Raw genomic sequence first — 19,304 nt, 5'->3', positions numbered from 1 at the left:
GCATGATATTATGGATGGATGGGTATATAACTTGAAAGATACTTAAACAAATTTTCAAAGTTTCTAGTAACGAATACTATAATACTTCGTCTGTTTTAACAAAATTTATCTTTGACGGTTCGTTTGAATTAATCATTGTCTATTTTATTTGGATGCGTGATAAATTACTAAACACCATGCAGACAATTTCAGGTGGGAAATCAACAACATTTTAATAAGTTAAAATAAAACATCGATGAGATCTAGAAGAAATCTCATATGATGTATGCATACATGTAAGAATTAAATTGGTGATAGTGAAAGGGTTAAAACCAGATACCCTCACTAAACTGCGTTCACATTCAAAATATAACTAATTAAAAAAAAGAAGAAGATGGATGTGTATTAATTAAGGGTAGTACATGCTTTTGTACTTTAGTACAATTACGCTATTAATTATTTATTTCTAAAGAAGGTTAACCTAACTTATGTATAAAGAACATTACGTTTTGGAATAGTATAATAATGTAATCTATAAATGTCCATAAGTTAAAGCTATGAAGTAAACCTCGATCATCGAGTTATTTAAGTACTCCCTCTGGTTTAATTTACTTGTCGTTCTAGCATACTCCCTCTAGTTTAATTTACTTGTCGTTCTAGCATATTTTTTTTTGTTTAAAATTACTTGTCATTCTCGGTTTTCTATGTGATTTTTACACTAAAATTCCAAATATAACCTTAATTAAGTTAACACAATACATAAAATGAAAAAAAACTAAAACAAATTATTTATTCAATAATTGAAAGTATTCTTCTCTCGCTGGATAATATTGAAGAGTCACTTTTCTGTTTTCAACTTAGATTCATGTTATATCATCTAAACAAGAAAATCGAGATACGAACATACAATAATAACATGCATCAATCCATCATGGGTATAATTCTTTTTTTTTAGTTTACCAAAAAACTCAAATGATGTCGCCGTGGTGGATCCCCTGTACTTGAGAGCAGCAAGAGCGTATGTATGTGTTGTTGCTTCTTCGCTGTCATATCCAATGTGCTCTCGTAGTTACTCTTGAAACAGTTGAGATTTTTCCTCACCAGATCAATCCCACAAATCTCCTCTAACTCTCTCTCCTCCCTCTAGTTTTTTTTTTAGTAAAACAAAAATTGATCTATAGTTTAGAGAATTAGAACTTACCCAGATAAACTGATGAAATTGTAGATTGGGCAGTGATGAAATTGAGATCAAACATAGAAAAAAAGAAGAAGAAATTAATCAGTTAAAAAATCTAGAATCCAGATCCTCATAATTAAAATCAAGAGTTAAAGAAAAAAACAAACTTCTTTTGCCTTTTTTGTTCTACAATGAATTCCAAGAGCTTTTCTCCCAAAGATGAGTCTCGAATCCCACAAACAAACATACACATGCAAATATGCAATTTAAAAAAAAAAATCCAAATCCAATCTGAGAACCCAATTAACTAATTTCATATTGACTCCTCTCCTCTGTAGGTAGAGTTGCATTGGGTTGTAGTATCGATTGCATGGAACAAGATCTCCAATATCTACCTCAAAGACCTTTTGTTTGATTGTCGATGGTTAGAGGTTGTAAAAAACGAAAAATAAATGCATCAAAATAAGATGGTTAATTGATGTTATTTGTGAGGTTAAAATTGTCAAATTACAAGGGTTCTTAATATGCGTGAAACTTTCTAAAACGTCAACTAAATAAAACCGGAGGGAGTACTATTTTGAAAGGAATATGAAATAGATAATGTTGTACGAAAAGCTCGTGCCGTACTCGTCCCAGCACGAGACTGCGTGTGGAGTGTAAAAATGCTTAAAGAAACTTCCACTAATCATGGAGCTATAAATACTAACTACTTGGGGACACAACTAGAGCATCAACTACATTGATATAGATTCCATCATCTCAAATTCGGTCTTATCATCTTCCTCCTCCTCCTCCTCATCCTTTATCTTCACCATCAAATTAAACTCTCTCTTTCTCTTTCATCTACTCTCTCTTAACTTCTGTAAGAGGACAAAGAAAAATGTGTGCCTTAACACCAATATTTCCAAGTAAGCAGCAAGCATGGTACTCTCCTTCAACAATGGAGTATCCATGGCTGCAGTCTGAAGTTGATTCCTTCGCTCCTACTCTCCAATATCTTCCTTCTATCCTTTATCCTTCTTTCACCCAATCAGATGAATCCAAGAACTATAACATCAATACGAGTCTTAGTCACAGCAATGGTACTAATACTATCAGTAACAATGATCAAGAAGAAGATAAAGGAACAGTTTTGGAGAAGAAACTTAATCACAACGCAAACGAACGAGGCCGCCGTAGAAAGCTTAACGCCTTGTACTCTTCACTTCGTGACCTCTTGCCTCCGGCTGATCAAAAGGTTTGTGCTTTAAAACTGTTTTTTTCTTTTTCTTTTTGTAACATCTAAAAAAACGGATCAAGGTTAGGTTATGTAATCTTGAAATGGATACTAAAGAAACCCTTTTGACCTGCGATTATACAGAGGAAGCTGAGCATTCCAATGACGGTAGCGAGAGTGGTGAAGTACATACCAGAGCAGAAGCATGAACTTCAACGTTTGTCTCGGAGAAAAGAAGAGCTTTTGAAGAGAATCTCGAGAAAAACTAACCAAGAACGGCTCAGAAACAAAGCAATGATGGACTCAATAGATTCTTCTTCCTCCCAACAGATATCAGCAAACTGGCTCACTGACACAGAGATTGCTGTCCAGATTGCTACATCGAAATATACATCTATCTCTGACATGTTGCTTACGTTAGAAGAAAACGGGCTTAATGTCATAAGCGTCTCTTCTTCAGTTTCTTCCACCGCAAGGATATTTTACACTCTGCATCTTCAGGTGCTTTGTCTGAAAACATAAATAAAAAGTGGTCTTCGTACTTGAAACTCATATAGTTAAAGAATCTAAAATCGTGTTTTTTTTCTTCTTCTTCTTTGTGCAGATGATAGGAGATTGCAAAGTGAGACTGGAGGAACTCATTAATGGTATGCTCTTGGGATTACGCCAATCATAATGAGAGATGAAGATTTTCAAAGAGAGAATCATATCTTTGTTAGTTAATGTTAGACGACTTTCTCAGAATTTAATATTGTATCCTTCTAGTAGTTCTGTAACATTTTCTTTTTCTTCTTAAAAATGATTATTCAACTCGGAAACCTTATTCTATAAAAGAGAATATGCAAATTTATTAAATGATTATTTTATGGCAGTTGAAACTTGAAAGCAGTTACTTTACTGAATTTACTGTACAGTTATAGCAACCATGGTAGTGTTGACTGTTGAAGCTCAAAGGACAATAAGAATATATTGTCACACACACACATTGATCTATGAATGATAATGATTCTAGATCTCTTCCATAGTCCACCATTAATGTATCAATCCTTGTGTTTTCAACATGCTTCTTGAATATGATCTCTATGCCGATTGAAATGTGACTTCGCCTGTGGCTGTTCTTACATAAGCAGCAGAAGCTTCAGGAGTGTCTTCTTCGCTTGGTGGAACTAGTTGCCAGAAGAGAGGTAGATACTTGTCCCAATCATTCAGAATCGTTGCACCTTTGCTGCTTCCAGTTTTTTCCTATATTTTAACCAAAACAAAAGAGAGTTTTATATATATATATATATATATATATATATGAGCCAAGAAAGTGACTGATGCTATGTCTACTTTAAGTATACTGCAAATATTTGAGATGACTTACAACATGGGATTCAATTAAGCTCTTCAGCTGCAATTCCCCTGCAGGTGCAATTACTCTCTGGATCTTCACTATCTCTCGGTTAATCTGTTAAATAGAGTTTGTTCAGATGAATACTGAAAGAAAATAATCTAAATTTCACCTTACAGAGAGAAAGAAACCTTAGGAAGAAGAGTGTCATCTTCATCAAGAAGGTAAGCTATGCCTCCTGTCATACCCGCAGCAACGTTTCTTCCAACCCTGTTACAATACAAAACATTTCAATTATCATCATTAGATACATATAGATTTTTTCTTAATCAGCCGGGTTTGAATTATCGCGTTTTTACTCACTTTCCAAGCACGACTACACAGCCACCAGTCATGTACTCACAGCAATGGTCTCCAGTGCCTTCAACAACTGCTTCAGCAAGTGAGTTTCTCACTGCAAATCTCTCTCCAGCTTTGCCTCTAGCGAATATCTGACCTCCCGTGGCACCATACAAGCAAGTGTTCCCAACTATCGTTGCTTCCTCGGGCACAAAACCGATTGTATCCACAGGGGTTACTACTATTTCACCACCAGCCATTCCCTTCAAAAAAGATCAAACCATTGCAGAAGATTTCATAACAAGTAAACAGTTGATGCAAAAACTGTTTTTGTTTTTGTTTTTATGCATATGGATGCTAATGTACCTTTCCAACGTAGTCATTTGACTCTCCTATGAGCCGGATGTTCATACCGGGAATCAAAAAGCACCCGAAGGACTGTCCTGCGCTCCCAAGGAAACTGCAGAACAAGAAGAGAGTAAAAAACTCGGTTTAGCTATATATATAACCTGAACTGAAACGTATCAATTTATACAAAGCTTTAGTGTTTATATCTCACGTTAGATTCACTTGTCCGGCGAAACCAGTGTCTCCATACTTCTTTGCGATAACACCAGCAACGCGACCACAAGCGGCACGGTCTATGTTGCATATTTTGACGGTTTTCTCAACCACCTTCTCGTTCTCTATTGCATCTATCACCTGGAGATAATAAGAAAACTCTGTTAGCAACCACATAGTTTGCAGAACCAGGTGCAGAAACAGCAGGGAAAGACTTGTGTTACCAATGGATCTGCCAGAATATCGTCATCTAGAACAGGTCCATTTGTATGAACATCCTGCTTCCTGATTTCAGTACTGCTCATTGAAGGTGTTCCAACAGACTAATATAGTGAAAAAAAGAAGAGAAATTAGAACAACTGATATAAATATGATTCTTCATTTCGTGTAGAAGAAATAAAGTATGGATACAAAGCACATACCGAAAGAAGATAACTCAGATCAAGATGCTGAGTTTTCACTAGTGAAATGTCCCGTGGTTTCAGTAACTCTGTTCGTCCAATGATATCATCTAACTTGTTGTATCCCAACTGTGCTAAAATACCTCTCACCTGCCGAGAAAAGATTATACTTGAGATGAGATTAGGACATAAATAGTCTTAATAATTGAGATGGTACAAGGTCAGCTAACCTCTTCTGCTACGTATAAGAAGTAATTGACAAGATCACCAGGTACACCAGGGAATCTTGCACGTAACTCTTCTCTCTGTGACCATACAGAGAATGTTATACAAACATTAGTAAAAATCAAGAGAAGATGTTTAACAAGCCAAGGAAAATTCACTAAATGTATTTTTGAGTTTTACCTGACTTGCTACTCCGACTGGGCAATTATTAGTGTGGCAAATACGAGCCATAACACAGCCAGTAGCAATCATGGCCAAGGAACCAAATCCGTATTCATCAGCACCCATAGCTGCAGCCATTAGAACATCAACACCACTCTTTAAGCCTCCATCGACTCTTAATATGACTCGTTCTCTGAGTCCGTTTTCGATAAGTGTCTGCAAAAGAGATAAAGCAAGTAGATGAAATGAGTCTTTATATTAAAAAACTCAGAACGTCCAATAGAATTAGTAGGCAATATGTTTACTTGGTGAGTTTCTGTTAGTCCAAGTTCCCATGGTCCACCAGCATGTTTTATGGAACTTATTGGACTAGCACCGGTTCCACCATCATGCCCTGATATCTGAAAATCATATCAAAATAAACAATGAAACTTCTTGGCACAAAGACTACATGGGAGAAACAATAGGCAATGTTTTGTTATCAAGTTGATACCTGAATGATATCAGCGTTACCCTTAGCAACTCCAGAAGCAACTGTTCCAATTCCAGCTTCTGCCACCAGCTTGACTGATACTTTTGCATTTGGATTAATCTGTTTGTTTATCCAGTTGTAAAAATTAGATTACATGGAGTTCCTTTGGTCAATCTCAACTGTTTTACTGAGTTCTGAAAAGATTGATCACCTGGTGTAGATCAAAGATCAACTGAGCAAGATCCTCTATAGAGTAAATGTCGTGGTGAGGAGGCGGTGATATAAGCGGAACACCAGGTTTAGAGCTTCTTAGCCTTGCGATATACGCACTAACTTTCTTTCCTGGAAGCTGACCACCTTCCCCAGGCTTAGCACCTTGTGCTACTTTGATTTCCAGTTGATCTGCATTCACCAAGAATGTTGGTGTGACTCCAAAACGCCCTGAAGCAACCTGAGATATATACAAAATAAGTAAAGTTACCACTAACTTTTATCTCTCTGCAGAACAAAGTTATATGATATAAACAGATGAAAACATTACCTGCTTGATAGCACTTGTTGCAATATCTCCGTTTTGAAGACCTTTGAGATGTGGCAATGTTGGTGAATATCCATCAACCACATCTGTAAGTGGCTTCCAACGGATAGGATCCTACAGAGGGGAAAAAAACAAACAGTGCCTTAGATTTTGATTTTCTTACTAATCTAAAATAGAAAATGAATATTTTTACCTCTCCACCTTCTCCAGAGTTTGATTTACCACCAATCCTGTTCATTGCAATAGCAATTGCTTCATGAGTTTCTCTTGAAATAGCACCGAGTGACATTCCACCTGTACAAAATCTCTTAACAATAGAAACGGCTGGTTCGACTTTTCCTACTGGGATCGGTGCACGGTCACTCTTGAACTCAAGCAGATCACGGAGGACCTAAAGAGAGAGAGAGCCAGCCCCAAGTGTTCAGACATAATTAGTGAACTTAATCAAGAAACTAAAAAGGCTTGAGGAAGAGAAACTAGATATATACTCACATTAACCGGTCGGTTAGAGAGATGCTGTTGATAGACTGCATATGCAGTTTCACTCTTTTCACGGACAGCCTTGTGGAGCAACTTTGACATCTCTGGGTTGTTTGAATGATACTCACCTAAAGTAACAAGACTTGTGTAAATGAAAATGCATATACAAACATACTGAACTGAAATAAAACTGAGATAAAGTTATTACCTCCAGGCCTAAATTGAATAAATCCAAAATTTTCTAAACGTTTAGTTGTATCCTCAGAAAAGGCCTTCACCCAGAAAGACAATGTCTCCCTTGCCAACTGAAAGATGACTGCATTTTGTTAGAAAAAATGTGAAACTCATCAAAAGTAATCAGAACATCAGTTTGATGTATTTTCTCACCTCATCAAAGGTGAGTCCACTGATTTTTGACACACTTCCAGTGAATGCAAGATCAACAACCTCCTTTCCCAAACCATATATCTCAAATATCTGAGCACCACAATAACTGCACCAAGACAAATGCCAAGTCAGTAGTTATAGAAAAGATATCACAAGATAACGTATAGATAGAAAATATTAGATGAGAGAAATGGAACCTTGAAAGCAATGAAATTCCCATCTTAGAAAGAATTTTAAGAAGTCCTGCATTAACCGCCTGCAATATAAGCCATGTGTAAATCAGAATATTTTCTAAGGTTTCAACAACTAAAAGATGAGTCTTTAAAGAAACTTGAGAAAACATCTTAAGAACGTGTGCTGGAATTTGCTCTCACATTGGTATAATTCTTCTGAGCTTGCTCAATGGTCACAGTGGGAATTTTCCCGTTCCGCATAAAGGCGACAGTTTTGTTACTTAAGCGCCATTGCCTACATGTCTCTAGTGCCAAGTATGGGCATACAGCACTGTGGAAAATTTTCAAAAAGCATACTTATAGATGAAATGGATTATGATGGTATGACATAATCTTATTATCACTTGGCAAAGAAAAATTTAGAAAATTCAGAAGACACCAAAGAGACTACTAACCTTGCACCATATCCAACTAAACAAGCAAAATGATGTGTGCTGAAGCACTGGGCGGTATCAGCAACAATGGAAGCTGACATCCGCAACCCGTTCTGAATAAGATGTTGATGGACAGCACCAACAGCTAACATTATCGGAATTGCAGGCCGGGTTGGTTCCTAATATAGAGCCAAATTAAATGAGAGTTTTATGTAAGTTCCTGATATCTGGAGCAAAAAGTGTAACATTGTTGTGATATGACACTTACCAGGCTATCGGATCGGTCTGAAAGAACGAGGAGCTGAGAGCCACTTCGGACAGCATCATCAGCTGCTTCACAAAGATAATATATAGCCTTTTGCAAGGAACCTTCAACTCCTTTTCTTATATCGAAATATGTTGACAGAACCTTGGGTTTCAAGTATGTATCCTTCATTAGCTCCTCCAACGCTCCTTCGTTTAACACAGGGTTTGACAGAATAACCTGGTTCATGAAAAACAAAACCATACATAAGCAGATAGTGTGAAACAAAAATGGCGTAAAACAGAGGAAAAGTATAATTAAGAGTGATTAAAAAAAACCTGTGAGGCGTTCTCAGGCCCAAGCTCCAATATATTTCCACGTTTTCCAATATTTACTTCAAGAGACATAACCAAACCTTCCCTAAGGGGATCAATGGCAGGGTTTGTAACCTGAAACCAGGACATACGCTTTAGTTGAGGATCTAGCCTTAAAAGGAGAACCTTTCAAGATGACCTATGAGTTGAATGTACCTGGGCAAATCTCTGTTTGAAATAATCGTAAAGCATGTGTGGTCTTTGAGACAATCCAGCCAGCGGAATATCATCTCCCATGCAGAAGGTTGGTTCCTTTCCTTGAGAAGCCATAGACTCAATAACCATTTGCACATCCTCACTTGAATAACCAAATGCCCTGAGAATATGAGATTTGTAAGAATTAGCTTCTGGATGATTAGAGAGAAACAAGAGGCATATCTAGTAAAACAAAAAAAAAGATGAAAGTTCAGGAATGATTACTGTTGGCTTCTTAGGATTTCTTCATTTTCCATGACAGTTGAGGATTTGAAATTCACAGGCTTCAAGGACCTGGAATTTTCTTTGATCCACTTTCCATATGGATTAAATGAAGATATTCTCTTCTTTACCTCTGTATTCTCATATACCTGTAAAGTTGGACAAGCTATACGAGTCAGCTAAAGAGTTATATATCTCTGGTGGTGCTATTAATATAGAAAATGTAAGAATCAATGTGTTGAAAAAAGGAGTAATCAAGATTTGGACTTCTCATCTACCAACCTGGCCATTCACTAGGTCAGCAGCAATCATCATTCCAGGTCCTAAACGGCCTTTCATTGTGACTTTTGCCTCATCAACTGGTACAACTCCGACCTAAAAAACATAGGTTACTACTTAGATGAGTAGGCTTCTCCTACCTAGTGAGTCTTGTAAAACCAGTAAATCTGGCGCTAGAGTGACTAAGACCATCATGATGTATCAATCAAAAATGTAAATCTGTATATGAATAGAAATGTGAAATACCTCAGATGCTACATAGACGAAATTGTCACTAGTCCGCCAATATCGAGCAGGACGAAGTCCGTTACGGTCAAGACAAGCCCCAACTGTTTTTCCATCACTAGGTGACGAATTCAAGTAGCAAGTGTCAGATAAACCTGAGGAGAAGCCGAAAAAAAAAATGGAGAAAACGAACAGGGAATAGAGAAGCCTGAGCTCAGACACATCAGGCAAACAGCAAGATTGCAGTTTGACAAGAAATTAATCCCCTTGACTCATTCCACAAAACAATAGCTTGACTAGATGAGCTTTTTCAAAAACCTGCTCTAGTAAAAAAGGTACAATGCACAGCCAGTACTCAAAAAGATTTACCTGAACAAAAGTAAGGCAGGACCATCCCAAGCCTCCATTTGTCCTTTGTAATAGTCATAGAAATCAACAACCTGCAGTTAAATAAGAAGCAGAGAGAGAGAGAGAGAGATAATGGTGAGTTTTGCAATAGATTCAATAAAAAAACAAATGAAAACAGAAGACCCAGCTGCCATGTTAGATGGAATCTGATGATCAACATTACCTCAGGATATTTGACAGATAAAGTTGGATGGTTTTTGTATGCCTCAGGGACAAGAATCATAAGAGCTTCCTCTGGAGTTCGGCCACTTCTAATTAATATCTGCAGGATATCCAAATGAGTGGAGAGTTAATACAAAAAAAGAATGTATTAACCCTGTTCTGTGACTAGTAAAGAATATGATCTATGATTCTCATAACGAACTAAGAGAAATTAGAACATATATAAGAAGCCAGCACCACTTACTTCTGCAGCACTATCAAGATTAGCAGAGTCTGAACCTCTGGGATTACCAAATGGACGAATTTCATTTTCACGGCCATTCCAAACAGAGGACTTCAAAGAAGCTTCTCGAGACTGCATCCAGTTTAAGTTCCCCTGCACAATTCAGACGAAACAATCATCTTAACCTTTGATCCTTCATTCATCGTTGAAGTACATTGACGTGTCATAACAATGTTTAGAAATAGTAGAAACCTGGATGGTGTTGATCTCTCCGTTATGTCCAAGAAACCTCATTGGTTGAGCAAGAGGCCACCTAGGACTTGTGTTTGTACTGTACCTTCGGTGATAAATAGCAAAAGGAGTCGTATAAAGCTCATTCTGAAGGTCAAGATAAAACATTCCAAGAGCTTCGGATCGAAGCATGCCCTTGTACACTATGGTTTGATTGGACAGTGAACAGAAGTAAAGCTCAGTTCCCCAACTCTCAGTAGCTACCGCCCTTTCGATTAGTTTCCTGCAGATGTAAAGCTCCCTTTCAATGTCATCAGTACTATCTTCCTTTGCGATTTTCACAAACACTTGCTGTATGTTAGGCATTGTCTCCTTAGCGTTTTTACCAACTATGGGAGCATTTACAGGAACTTCCCTCCATCCAAGAACTTGTAATCCTTCTTTCTCAAATATGTTTTCAATAACTACAAGAGAAAAAAAACGAAACAACATACACTTAAGCAAACATATTGAATCTGTATTGCTAGTTCCATCAACAAGATTAAGGAGTTTCACCTTGTTTGGCTTCTTGCATAAAGGTATCCTCTTGAGGAAGAAAGATCATACCAACACCAGTATGCAACTTATCAAAGGGAGAAAGACCTTGTTCCTTGGCCCAGACGTTAAAGTAATCCCAAGGAATGGAAGACATAAGACCAGAGCCATCACCAGAATCATTGTCAGCTCCACAACCTCCACGATGTTCCATACAGCCAAGAGCGATAAGAGCATCCTTGACAACTCCATGTGAAGGTATGTTATCTAAGTTTGCTATAAACCCAACTCCACAAGCTCCTCTCTCAGCCAATATATCTTCCAAATTAGCAACCTGTTTTTTTTAAAAAAAAGATCAATCAATACAAGAAACCCCCCCAAAACAAAAACAAAAAAGAAGGTCGTAAATTTCCAACAAGTTAGGGTTTTGAGAAAACAATCAATCTCAGTGAAGGAAACAGACCTGAGGTTTTAAAACAGAAGGAGAAGAGAGATCTTTGTCAGAGACACGTTCAAGGTCGAGAACAGCACGAACAGAGGATAAGCGAGAAGAAGAAGAAGAAGAAGAGCGTGAGGAGTCTCCTCCTCCACGAAGTCTGCGTCTGGTTCGCTTGGACTTACAGTACAATCCAACGAAATCGACGAAGAAGAAGTTCTTGTCAGAAGAAAGAACAGAGCTTGGTGTTGTGGAGAGAAGCTTAGGAACAGGGGAAAGAGATTTCATCATCGCCATTGAAAGAGAGGAAGATGAGAGAGGCGTGTCGCGTGTGTGTGTGTCAGAATAAGATAAAAGAAAAATAAATAAAAAGATAAATGTGGGAGGAAAAGAAAAAAAAAAAGAAGAGGAAGAAGAAGAAGAGGAGGAGGAAGATAACAGATGAGTGATGAGCAGCTTCTTCTTCTCTCTTTCTTTCCTTTTCTATCTCTCTCTCTCTCTCTCTCTCTCTCTTTTCGTATTTATTCGTCTACACAAAAAGTGTCTCTGTACCAAATTAAAAGGGTATTTTGGGGATTTGAAGTAGTGCACAAAATCGAATTTTCTTATTGAAGAAGGAAACAAATGTTTTTGAGTGGTAACGGTCGGGAATCTGGGACCGCCATTTAGAGAATTCGGCTGCTTTAAACCGGTTTGATAGTCATTAAACCGGATTGAGACATCAAAATTAAAGGGAACTATTTTTGATAAAGGGAAGATTGATTGGTGACTACTCCTTAATTTCATAACCACCAGTAAAGAAGATACAGAGAAAGACTGTTTATGCCCCTCCCAAATTAACGTTAACATTTTAAAGTTGAGAAAAAAATCAAAGGAAATAATCCGGTTTTTGTTTTATTCATACATATTGAAGAAAAGATAGAAAAAAAAAACCGAACAAACCAAAAATCTTTTTTATTTTCGAAAAAAAATACTAATTATGACAAGTGAAAATTTTTGACTTTGTAATGTGTCATTTTGGAATAGTATCTCATTGCTTATTCCAGTCAACTTTTTCTTTAGATTTTGGTCTATGTATGTAATGTACATCATGTATACTATTGGGATTAATAACGAACATAAAAATATGTGAATTTAAGAAAAGACACGTAGGGTATGGGGTTGAGGTGTGTGTGGCTGAAACAGGACTTGAGTTCTTAAAGAAGCCATTGGGGGATATATATGATAAATGTCCTTAAAGTTGATCTAAAAGCCACCTTCTCTCTATCACATTCCCCCGTTGCCTCTCACTTATGATAATGATGATGATAAGATAAGAGCTTCAGCTTATCGTCTTCAGTTGGCGTATCACGAGACGAATACCCAAAAAGGAGCAAACAACAACCAACGTGAACAGATCGAGAAGTGAGTGACGACACTTGCTGGAAGATAACTGATGTTCTCGTTAATATTAATTGTTTTGGATCCACCCAATAATCTTTTTGAGCACAATTGCCATTTAATGTTACTTTACAGCACAAGAAGTCAAAACTCATATAGTTAACTGTATATATAGATTTGATAAAAAAAGAAAGATATACTCCATTGGTTTTATTCAGAATTTGAGTTTTGGTAATTTACATGTAATGGCTCACCCACTCACACTAATAGCGATAAATATATATGCATAAAAAAAAAACAAGATTATATCTACAAGACAGGTTCTACACCTTAAACCCATCATGGTTCACCCATTGTAAATTAGTCTATTTTCCATTGTCACGGTTCGAACCTGGTACTTCAGTTTCCTTCCTCTCACCAAAAATTTACTTACATATCTAATATTTGGGCTGGTAAGCCCATATTTTAAGTCAGCCTCTTGGGCTCTACCTCTCGGAGTAGTCTTCTCTTCTCTATTGATTTTGAAACGGCGGCAAAATTCTCGTTTTCGTAATTATTGGTATTTATTTTTACTTTATTATACACAGTTAAATTCATTTAAATTAAATTTAGAAATTACACTTTTGGGGTTTAGGGTTTTATCGTTGTGAAAGAAATATATAAAAAAAAAAAAGTTTCGAAGAAGAAGAAGAAGAAAAGACATCATCAATGGCGCTTATTCAGAGAGCTTCTTCTTATCATCTTCGTCTCTATTTACGGCTCATGGCTTCTCGTCCTCGTCTCTTCTCTACTACTAGCTCACTCTCTCCTTCTCTTCATCCTCACTCCTCATCTCTCTCCGCGCCTCCATTTATCTCCCCAATCCCCAGGTTTTTATCGCTCTGCCCCTCTTTCTCCTTTTCCGTTGCCCTCTCAGGGTTCCTGGTTGAAATTAGCTTTCGTATTTCTTTGTTCAGTACTTTGGGTTTGCGTTACTGACTTTGCCAACCTCTCTAATTTCATAGAAATTGAAAATCTATATATACTTGAGATTCTACGATTAAAGGAATTAATTCGTCTATTTAGTTGTTTAATTGAGTTTTTTTTTTTTTTTTTTCAAGTTTCAGGATTAAGTTTCAGTTAACCAATGCTTTGAGTCAAAGACTGATACAACCAAATGCTGTTACATCGAGGTACTTGTCTACTGAGGCCACATCTAAGGGTTACAGTTCCGAGCAGATTCAGGTAATATGTCTCTTTTGATTTTCTTGTGTAGCTTACTTGTTTGAACATACATTTTGTTGCTATAGATTGTTTGAAGTCATTCAATCTTTATATGTTTAACTTCTATGTGATCCATTTAGGTGCTGGAAGGCTTGGACCCTGTCAGAAAACGGCCAGGAATGTATATAGGGAGCACTGGACCTCGTGGTCTGCACCATTTGGTGAATGCCTTACCCTTTGAAACCCCTTGTTGTTCAAACTGGCTCTTGACATATTTTTATGTTTTTTTTTCCTAATGTAATCTCTTTTCTTAGGTTTATGAGATACTTGACAACGCTATTGATGAGGCTCAAGCTGGTTATGCCTCAAAGGTTGATGTCGTCCTGCATGCAGATGGCTCAGTTAGTGTTATGGACAATGGACGTGGGGTATGTGATCTGTGTCCTACCTTCTCATGCTACTTAATTTTAACTTGAAAATAAGGATTGTAGTTTTTTCTGCTGGTGTAAGTGCTGCCTGCAGCTTTCTATAATCATGCAGATCTTTTGCCCCTAGCTTACATCTACCCACACTTGAAGAATAAACACATATGTGAACCATTATCTATTCTCGTTTTTTCATTGTCATTGATATATACAGCTTTCTTGCAGATACCCACAGATTTGCATCCTGCGACCAAAAAATCTTCCCTGGAGACTGTGCTTACGGTAATCTACTTGAAGTAGAACAACTGCTATAACTTATCAGTATCATACTATTTGAACATGCGATTTACCTGCCATGTTTGTTATTTGTGCAGGTTTTACATGCAGGTGGCAAGTTTGGTGGCACGAGTAGTGGCTACAGTGTGTCTGGTGGACTACATGGTGTAGGTTTATCAGTTGTTAATGCTTTGTCTGAGGTGTGTTCTAATCTGTACTCGCATTGCTTCTTTTTTTTTTTTTTTTTAATCATCCCTCCGTGATTTGTGAAACCAGTATGGGATTGTTACGAGGAAAAACCTGGAATGTTTCCTTATTGAATTGTAGGGCATATTGATGTCACATAAACTTCCACGACTAGTGCAGGGCATTTGTTTGGAATGACCTGAAGTTTAACTTAGCTGATGACTATAGTTATCAGTATAGCTAACTTAGAAGCTTCCTTAATCTCTTGGTTTGCAGGCCTTGGAGGTCACGGTTTGGAGAGATGGGATGGAGCATAAGCAAAATTATTCTCGTGGAAAGCCCATAACTACACTTACTTGCCGTGTTCTCCCGCTAGAATCAAAGGGGACTAAAGGGACGAGCATCAGGTTTTGGCCCGACAAAGAAGGTTTTACCTTTTTTCCACTCTTTATTACCTTACTGATGTTGAAATTTTCTTCTTATGGAATGAACTATTTTTCAGTATTCACAACGGAAATTGAATTCGACCATAACACCATTGCTGGACGAATTAGGGAGCTTGCATTTCTGAATCCAAAGGTGAGATTACTTTGCTTAAAGCGAGATCAACCATGACAACTTTTCCTCAAGACATGACAATTCACATTGTTGTATGATTCTATTTTCATAACAAATTGCGCTATCTTTTTGTTTGAAGGTTACCATCACTCTTAAAAAGGAGGATGATGATCTTGAAAAGAACCAATATACTGAATATTATTTTGCTGGAGGATTAACTGAATATGTTAGCTGGCTAAATACTGATAAGGTGAGAATCTACTCATCAAAATCACGTTTGGTGTATATGAAGCCTATCCGATTCTTTATTTAAGCAGGCTAAGATGACTAGAATTTTGAAAAGGTTCTGTGAAATGATCTGTGATGCATCAATGTGGTGGTATCACTGAATGTCTTTCTCTGCTAACTTAAACGAGCAAGATATGTTGAGTACCACTCTCGAATTTTATGATTACTAAGGGATTTAGCCCACATGTTTATGGACTATTATGAACTCAATTTATACATAAGTAGACTCTTAGCATGAGTATCTCCTATATCATAAATTATTATACTTCTTTCTTATTCCTACGCTTACATGAAATATAATGCTGACAATTCTTTTGTTTAGAATCCCATTCATGACGTGCTGGGTTTCAGGAAAGAGATAAATGGTGCCACCGTGGACGTTTCCCTTCAATGGTATGTTGTTTTTCCTACTAAACACATGATTATATCATCCAACTCGTACTCTGTCACAAGGTAATCTGCCTGGGTTTACTAGACCCACAAAATTGATATTTTGTCTGCATTTTTCTACCAGGTGCTCAGATGCATATTCAGACACGATGCTGGGATATGCCAATAGCATTCGCACCATTGATGGTGGAACACACATCGAAGGTGTGAAAGCTTCATTAACCAGGACTCTTAATACCCTTGCAAAGAAGTCAAAGGCTGTTAAGGTATGACATCTGTAACCAGCTTAGCTTATGTGCCTACTTTCATCTTCATTATTACAAGGTTTCAACCCTTTAATCCATCATCTTTTATCCTCTCATTTTTCTATGAAAAATCTCATGGTCTCTTCCAACTACTGTTTTTCATGATCGTAGCTTGGTTGAAAGAGTCCTCTTAGATGATGTAGGTAGAAAACTATATTCTCCTCTTTTTGAATTGGACTAAATTTGATTGCCTGTACATATACAATGTACAAGGCTCCGCTGTAAAACGTTCTTAGTTCCTACCTGCGTTGACATATACGATGAACGATGTTCTTCTTTTTGTAGTATGTTTTTTTCAAAAAAAATTTGTTGCTGTGGTTTCAGGAGAAGGATATTAGTTTAAGTGGGGAACATGTTAGAGAGGGATTGACCTGTATCGTCTCAGTCAAGGTTCCTAATCCTGAGTTTGAAGGTCAAACAAAGGTACGTGAACCCATAATGATTGACTCTTTATTGATGATCCCTGGTCAACATGAAGCATCATTATATTCTGTCTCATTTGTGAAAATTTACCCTGACTAATATAATTTGTCTCCTAATCCTCCTTCCCCCTTGCAGACAAGATTAGGGAATCCAGAGGTGAGAAAAATTGTTGACCAATCAGTTCAGGAGTACCTCACGGAGTTTTTGGAATTGCATCCAGATGTACTTGAGAGTATTATTTCCAAATCCCTTAACGCTTACAAGGTATGCTTTTGTTTCACGTATCAATACTTCTGCTTCTTCATCTACAAGCATGCACCAAATGTATCTTTCAATCCACAAGGACGGTTACCGCAGTCTGTAGTTAGCTATTGATTTAGCGTATTGCTTTCTGTGTCCTTCATGTTATTTATCTTTCAACCAAATTAGAATGAAAATCTGCTTCACCACGCTTTCTCTCTCTAGGCTGCTTTAGCTGCCAAAAGGGCAAGGGAGTTGGTCAGGTCGAAAAGCGTTTTGAAGTCATCATCACTTCCTGGGAAACTGGCTGATTGCTCATCATCAGATCCTGAAGAATCTGGTATGTATTGGGCAGCATGAATATGTCGTTTGTATAATTGATTAAAGCTAAATTGACAGAAAGTATCTGATCTACTTATATTTCAAGTGAGAAGTTAAAAAAGGAATCCATATGCTTTAATTATGTGACTACAATTATGTGACTACAATAATTACAAACTCCATTGGCCATGCTAATTCGGTCAAGTAGTGACATCCCTTTTCAATCTCTCCAGAGATTTTTATAGTCGAAGGAGATTCTGCTGGTGGCAGTGCGAAACAGGGCCGTGACAGACGTTTTCAGGTAATCACATCTACCTCTATTTTATTGTGTCACTATCCAATAAGAGTGATGATTAGGGGATTTGATTGTTGATCCATCCTTAGAAGAACCTACATTTGATTTCCAAACAATAGGCTAGGATTAGACTAATCAATACCAGGAGTCTTCTCTATTCCAGTCAAAGACATTGTATCTTCTGTGAAATCGGAGAGTCTATACAGATTGAAAAGGCAATGCTTCCTTTGAATGATAATTCAACTGGTTTTGGTTTTTGTAGGCAATTCTTCCTTTGAGGGGTAAAATTTTGAACATTGAAAGAAAGGATGAAGCAGCGATGTATAAGAATGAAGAAATTCAAAATCTAATTCTTGGCCTTGGCCTCGGTGTGAAGGTGACATCTCTTGCTTCTCTCTTTTTTTTTGTGGGTATGGAAAACTCAATGCAATAATTAACTGGTTTCAGGGAGAAGAATTTAAGAAAGAAAATTTGCGGTACCATAAGATAATCATCTTAACAGATGCAGATGTTGATGGTGCACATATACGGACACTTCTGTTGACCTTTTTCTTCAGATATCAGGTATTAGTTTAGGAAAACAAAAAATGTCCCCTAAATAGTTGGCAGCGTTTATGTAGTTGTACATTTGACTATATATTTCCTCTTTTGCAGAGAGCCTTGTTTGATGCGGGTTGCATTTATGTCGGCGTTCCACCTCTATTCAAGGTAGATTTTATATATTATGATCTTCAGAACTTGGATGCTTCAGATTTAGGAATTTCTAACAAAAACTGTTTTACTATATGAAAATGATCAGGTTGAAAGGGGGAAACATGCTCAATATTGCTATGATGACGCAGACCTTAAAAAGATCACCGCTAATTTCCCTGCAAACGCATCCTACACCATTCAAAGGTTCAAAGGTAAATATTTAAACAACTATCTGAGCTTTGCGATCTACATAGCCTGGCTTCTCACATGATATGAGTATGTCAGAGGCACTTGTAGTACTTGTTGGATCTTTAGCGTCCAATACCAGAATGTATATGGAGAGGAACATGGCAAACTAAGCAAACCTGTACTGTTTCGTTGTCTGCTTTTGCAGGTTTGGGAGAGATGATGCCTGAGCAGCTTTGGGAAACAACAATGAATCCAGAAACAAGGATATTGAAGCAACTAGTTGTTGAGGATATAGCAGAAGCAAACATGACATTTTCATCACTTATGGGTGCTCGGGTAAGCCCACAAATCTCCAACTTCATTGAATTTTTTTTTTTCTTTCTTTAGGGTAAAAAAACTAGATATTCTCAAGACTTAACTGCAATCTGATTGATCTTCTAACGTTTTTAATCTAAGGTCGATGTCCGGAAAGAACTCATCAAAAATGCAGCAACAAAGATCAATCTGCAGCGTCTTGACATATAACTGGAAACCGCTTGAGATTGGTCGCTAAATATTTCTTCTTCATCTGGTGAGATGAGTTTAGATTATATTAGTCAGAGACCAAGATGCCACTATCATGTTTTAGTTCTTCCTCTGGCCTAGCAAAAGTAATTACTGTTACAATTGTGGCTATCTTCTCGGTAAGTTAAATGGTATTTTAAAATGCATTTGGTAAAGCT

At 37.2% G+C, this 19,304-nt stretch overlaps 3 protein-coding genes and 1 long non-coding RNA gene across 7 annotated transcripts; 2 read left to right on the top strand and 2 right to left on the bottom strand.

Annotated features, from left to right (window-relative positions):
• Positions 1-744: 744 nt before the first annotated feature.
• On the bottom strand, positions 745-1,583 carry LOC147929112 (uncharacterized). The gene is made up of 2 exons (XR_015578215.1): positions 1,324-1,583; positions 745-1,189 (listed from the first exon to the last, which is right to left on the bottom strand). It is a non-coding gene; the product is annotated as an uncharacterized LOC147929112 (long non-coding RNA).
• A 297-nt stretch (positions 1,584-1,880) lies between these two features.
• On the top strand, positions 1,881-3,190 carry LOC104734431 (transcription factor bHLH101-like). Its single transcript, XM_010454009.3, has 3 exons — positions 1,881-2,393; positions 2,517-2,873; positions 2,977-3,190. The coding sequence occupies exons 1-3, from the start codon at positions 2,037-2,039 to the stop codon at positions 3,046-3,048; spliced, it is 786 nt and encodes a 261-aa protein (XP_010452311.1). The 5' UTR covers positions 1,881-2,036; the 3' UTR covers positions 3,049-3,190.
• A 54-nt stretch (positions 3,191-3,244) lies between these two features.
• Positions 3,245-12,046, bottom strand: LOC104734430 (ferredoxin-dependent glutamate synthase 1, chloroplastic/mitochondrial). Of its 2 annotated transcripts, none has more exons than XM_010454008.3 (33): positions 11,438-12,046; positions 10,996-11,308; positions 10,462-10,904; positions 10,231-10,362; positions 9,988-10,086; positions 9,786-9,856; positions 9,438-9,534; positions 9,195-9,287; positions 8,916-9,061; positions 8,652-8,811; positions 8,460-8,570; positions 8,146-8,361; positions 7,899-8,056; positions 7,645-7,774; positions 7,468-7,526; positions 7,271-7,376; positions 7,092-7,188; positions 6,896-7,011; positions 6,597-6,794; positions 6,407-6,517; positions 6,077-6,316; positions 5,887-5,985; positions 5,699-5,794; positions 5,412-5,609; positions 5,237-5,311; positions 5,028-5,156; positions 4,830-4,928; positions 4,604-4,746; positions 4,411-4,504; positions 4,069-4,307; positions 3,897-3,975; positions 3,739-3,822; positions 3,245-3,614 (listed from the first exon to the last, which is right to left on the bottom strand). In XM_010454008.3, exons 1-33 carry the CDS (start codon positions 11,705-11,707, stop codon positions 3,453-3,455), a joined length of 4,863 nt encoding a protein of 1,620 aa, XP_010452310.1. In that variant the 5' UTR covers positions 11,708-12,046; the 3' UTR covers positions 3,245-3,452. The 2 variants fall into 2 exon arrangements, with proteins under 2 accessions (XP_010452310.1, XP_087337862.1); XM_087481736.1 differs by having other exon boundaries at positions 9,438-9,571; positions 11,438-11,960.
• Positions 12,047-13,389: 1,343 nt separating this feature from the next.
• On the top strand, positions 13,390-19,301 carry LOC104734429 (DNA gyrase subunit B, mitochondrial). 3 transcript variants are annotated; one of them, XM_010454006.3, is made up of 21 exons: positions 13,390-13,659; positions 13,891-14,014; positions 14,134-14,214; positions 14,308-14,421; positions 14,644-14,700; positions 14,793-14,894; positions 15,157-15,307; positions 15,383-15,459; positions 15,578-15,688; positions 16,049-16,119; positions 16,241-16,382; positions 16,746-16,844; positions 16,980-17,108; positions 17,310-17,424; positions 17,639-17,706; positions 17,963-18,076; positions 18,148-18,264; positions 18,355-18,408; positions 18,500-18,605; positions 18,788-18,918; positions 19,039-19,301. In XM_010454006.3, the coding sequence occupies exons 1-21, from the start codon at positions 13,499-13,501 to the stop codon at positions 19,105-19,107; spliced, it is 2,193 nt and encodes a 730-aa protein (XP_010452308.1). In that variant the 5' UTR covers positions 13,390-13,498; the 3' UTR covers positions 19,108-19,301. The 3 variants fall into 3 exon arrangements, with proteins under 3 accessions (XP_010452308.1, XP_010452309.1, XP_087337861.1); XM_010454007.3 differs by having other exon boundaries at positions 13,408-13,659; positions 13,897-14,014; XM_087481735.1 differs by having other exon boundaries at positions 13,414-13,659; positions 13,897-14,014; positions 15,157-15,459.
• The last annotated feature ends 3 nt before the right edge of the window (positions 19,302-19,304 follow it).

Source organism: Camelina sativa, chromosome 13, assembly GCF_030686135.1.
Source record: "Camelina sativa cultivar CO46 ecotype springtype chromosome 13, ASM3068613v1".
NCBI lineage: Eukaryota > Viridiplantae > Streptophyta > Magnoliopsida > Brassicales > Brassicaceae > Camelina > Camelina sativa.
This window is presented reverse-complemented; position numbering and strand designations above follow the sequence as displayed.

Excerpts from the sequence above, each read along its gene's own strand:
- LOC104734431 (XM_010454009.3), top strand. The coding sequence starts at position 2,037 with ATGTGTGCCTTAACACCAATATTTCCAAGTAAGCAGCAAGCATGGTAC. Across the intron at positions 2,394-2,516 it reads TGCCTCCGGCTGATCAAAAG|AGGAAGCTGAGCATTCCAAT; the intron begins GTTTGTGCTTTA and ends GCGATTATACAG. Across the intron at positions 2,874-2,976 it reads TTTACACTCTGCATCTTCAG|ATGATAGGAGATTGCAAAGT; the intron begins GTGCTTTGTCTG and ends TTCTTTGTGCAG.
- LOC104734430 (XM_010454008.3), bottom strand. The coding sequence starts at position 11,707 with ATGGCGATGATGAAATCTCTTTCCCCTGTTCCTAAGCTTCTCTCCACA. Across the intron at positions 10,363-10,461 it reads GAGAGATCAACACCATCCAG|GGGAACTTAAACTGGATGCA; the intron begins GTTTCTACTATT and ends TGAATTGTGCAG. Across the intron at positions 5,795-5,886 it reads GTAACGCTGATATCATTCAG|ATATCAGGGCATGATGGTGG; the intron begins GTATCAACTTGA and ends TATGATTTTCAG.
- LOC104734429 (XM_087481735.1), top strand. The coding sequence starts at position 13,499 with ATGGCGCTTATTCAGAGAGCTTCTTCTTATCATCTTCGTCTCTATTTA. Across the intron at positions 14,215-14,307 it reads CTCGTGGTCTGCACCATTTG|GTTTATGAGATACTTGACAA; the intron begins GTGAATGCCTTA and ends CTCTTTTCTTAG. Across the intron at positions 18,265-18,354 it reads CCTTTTTCTTCAGATATCAG|AGAGCCTTGTTTGATGCGGG; the intron begins GTATTAGTTTAG and ends CCTCTTTTGCAG.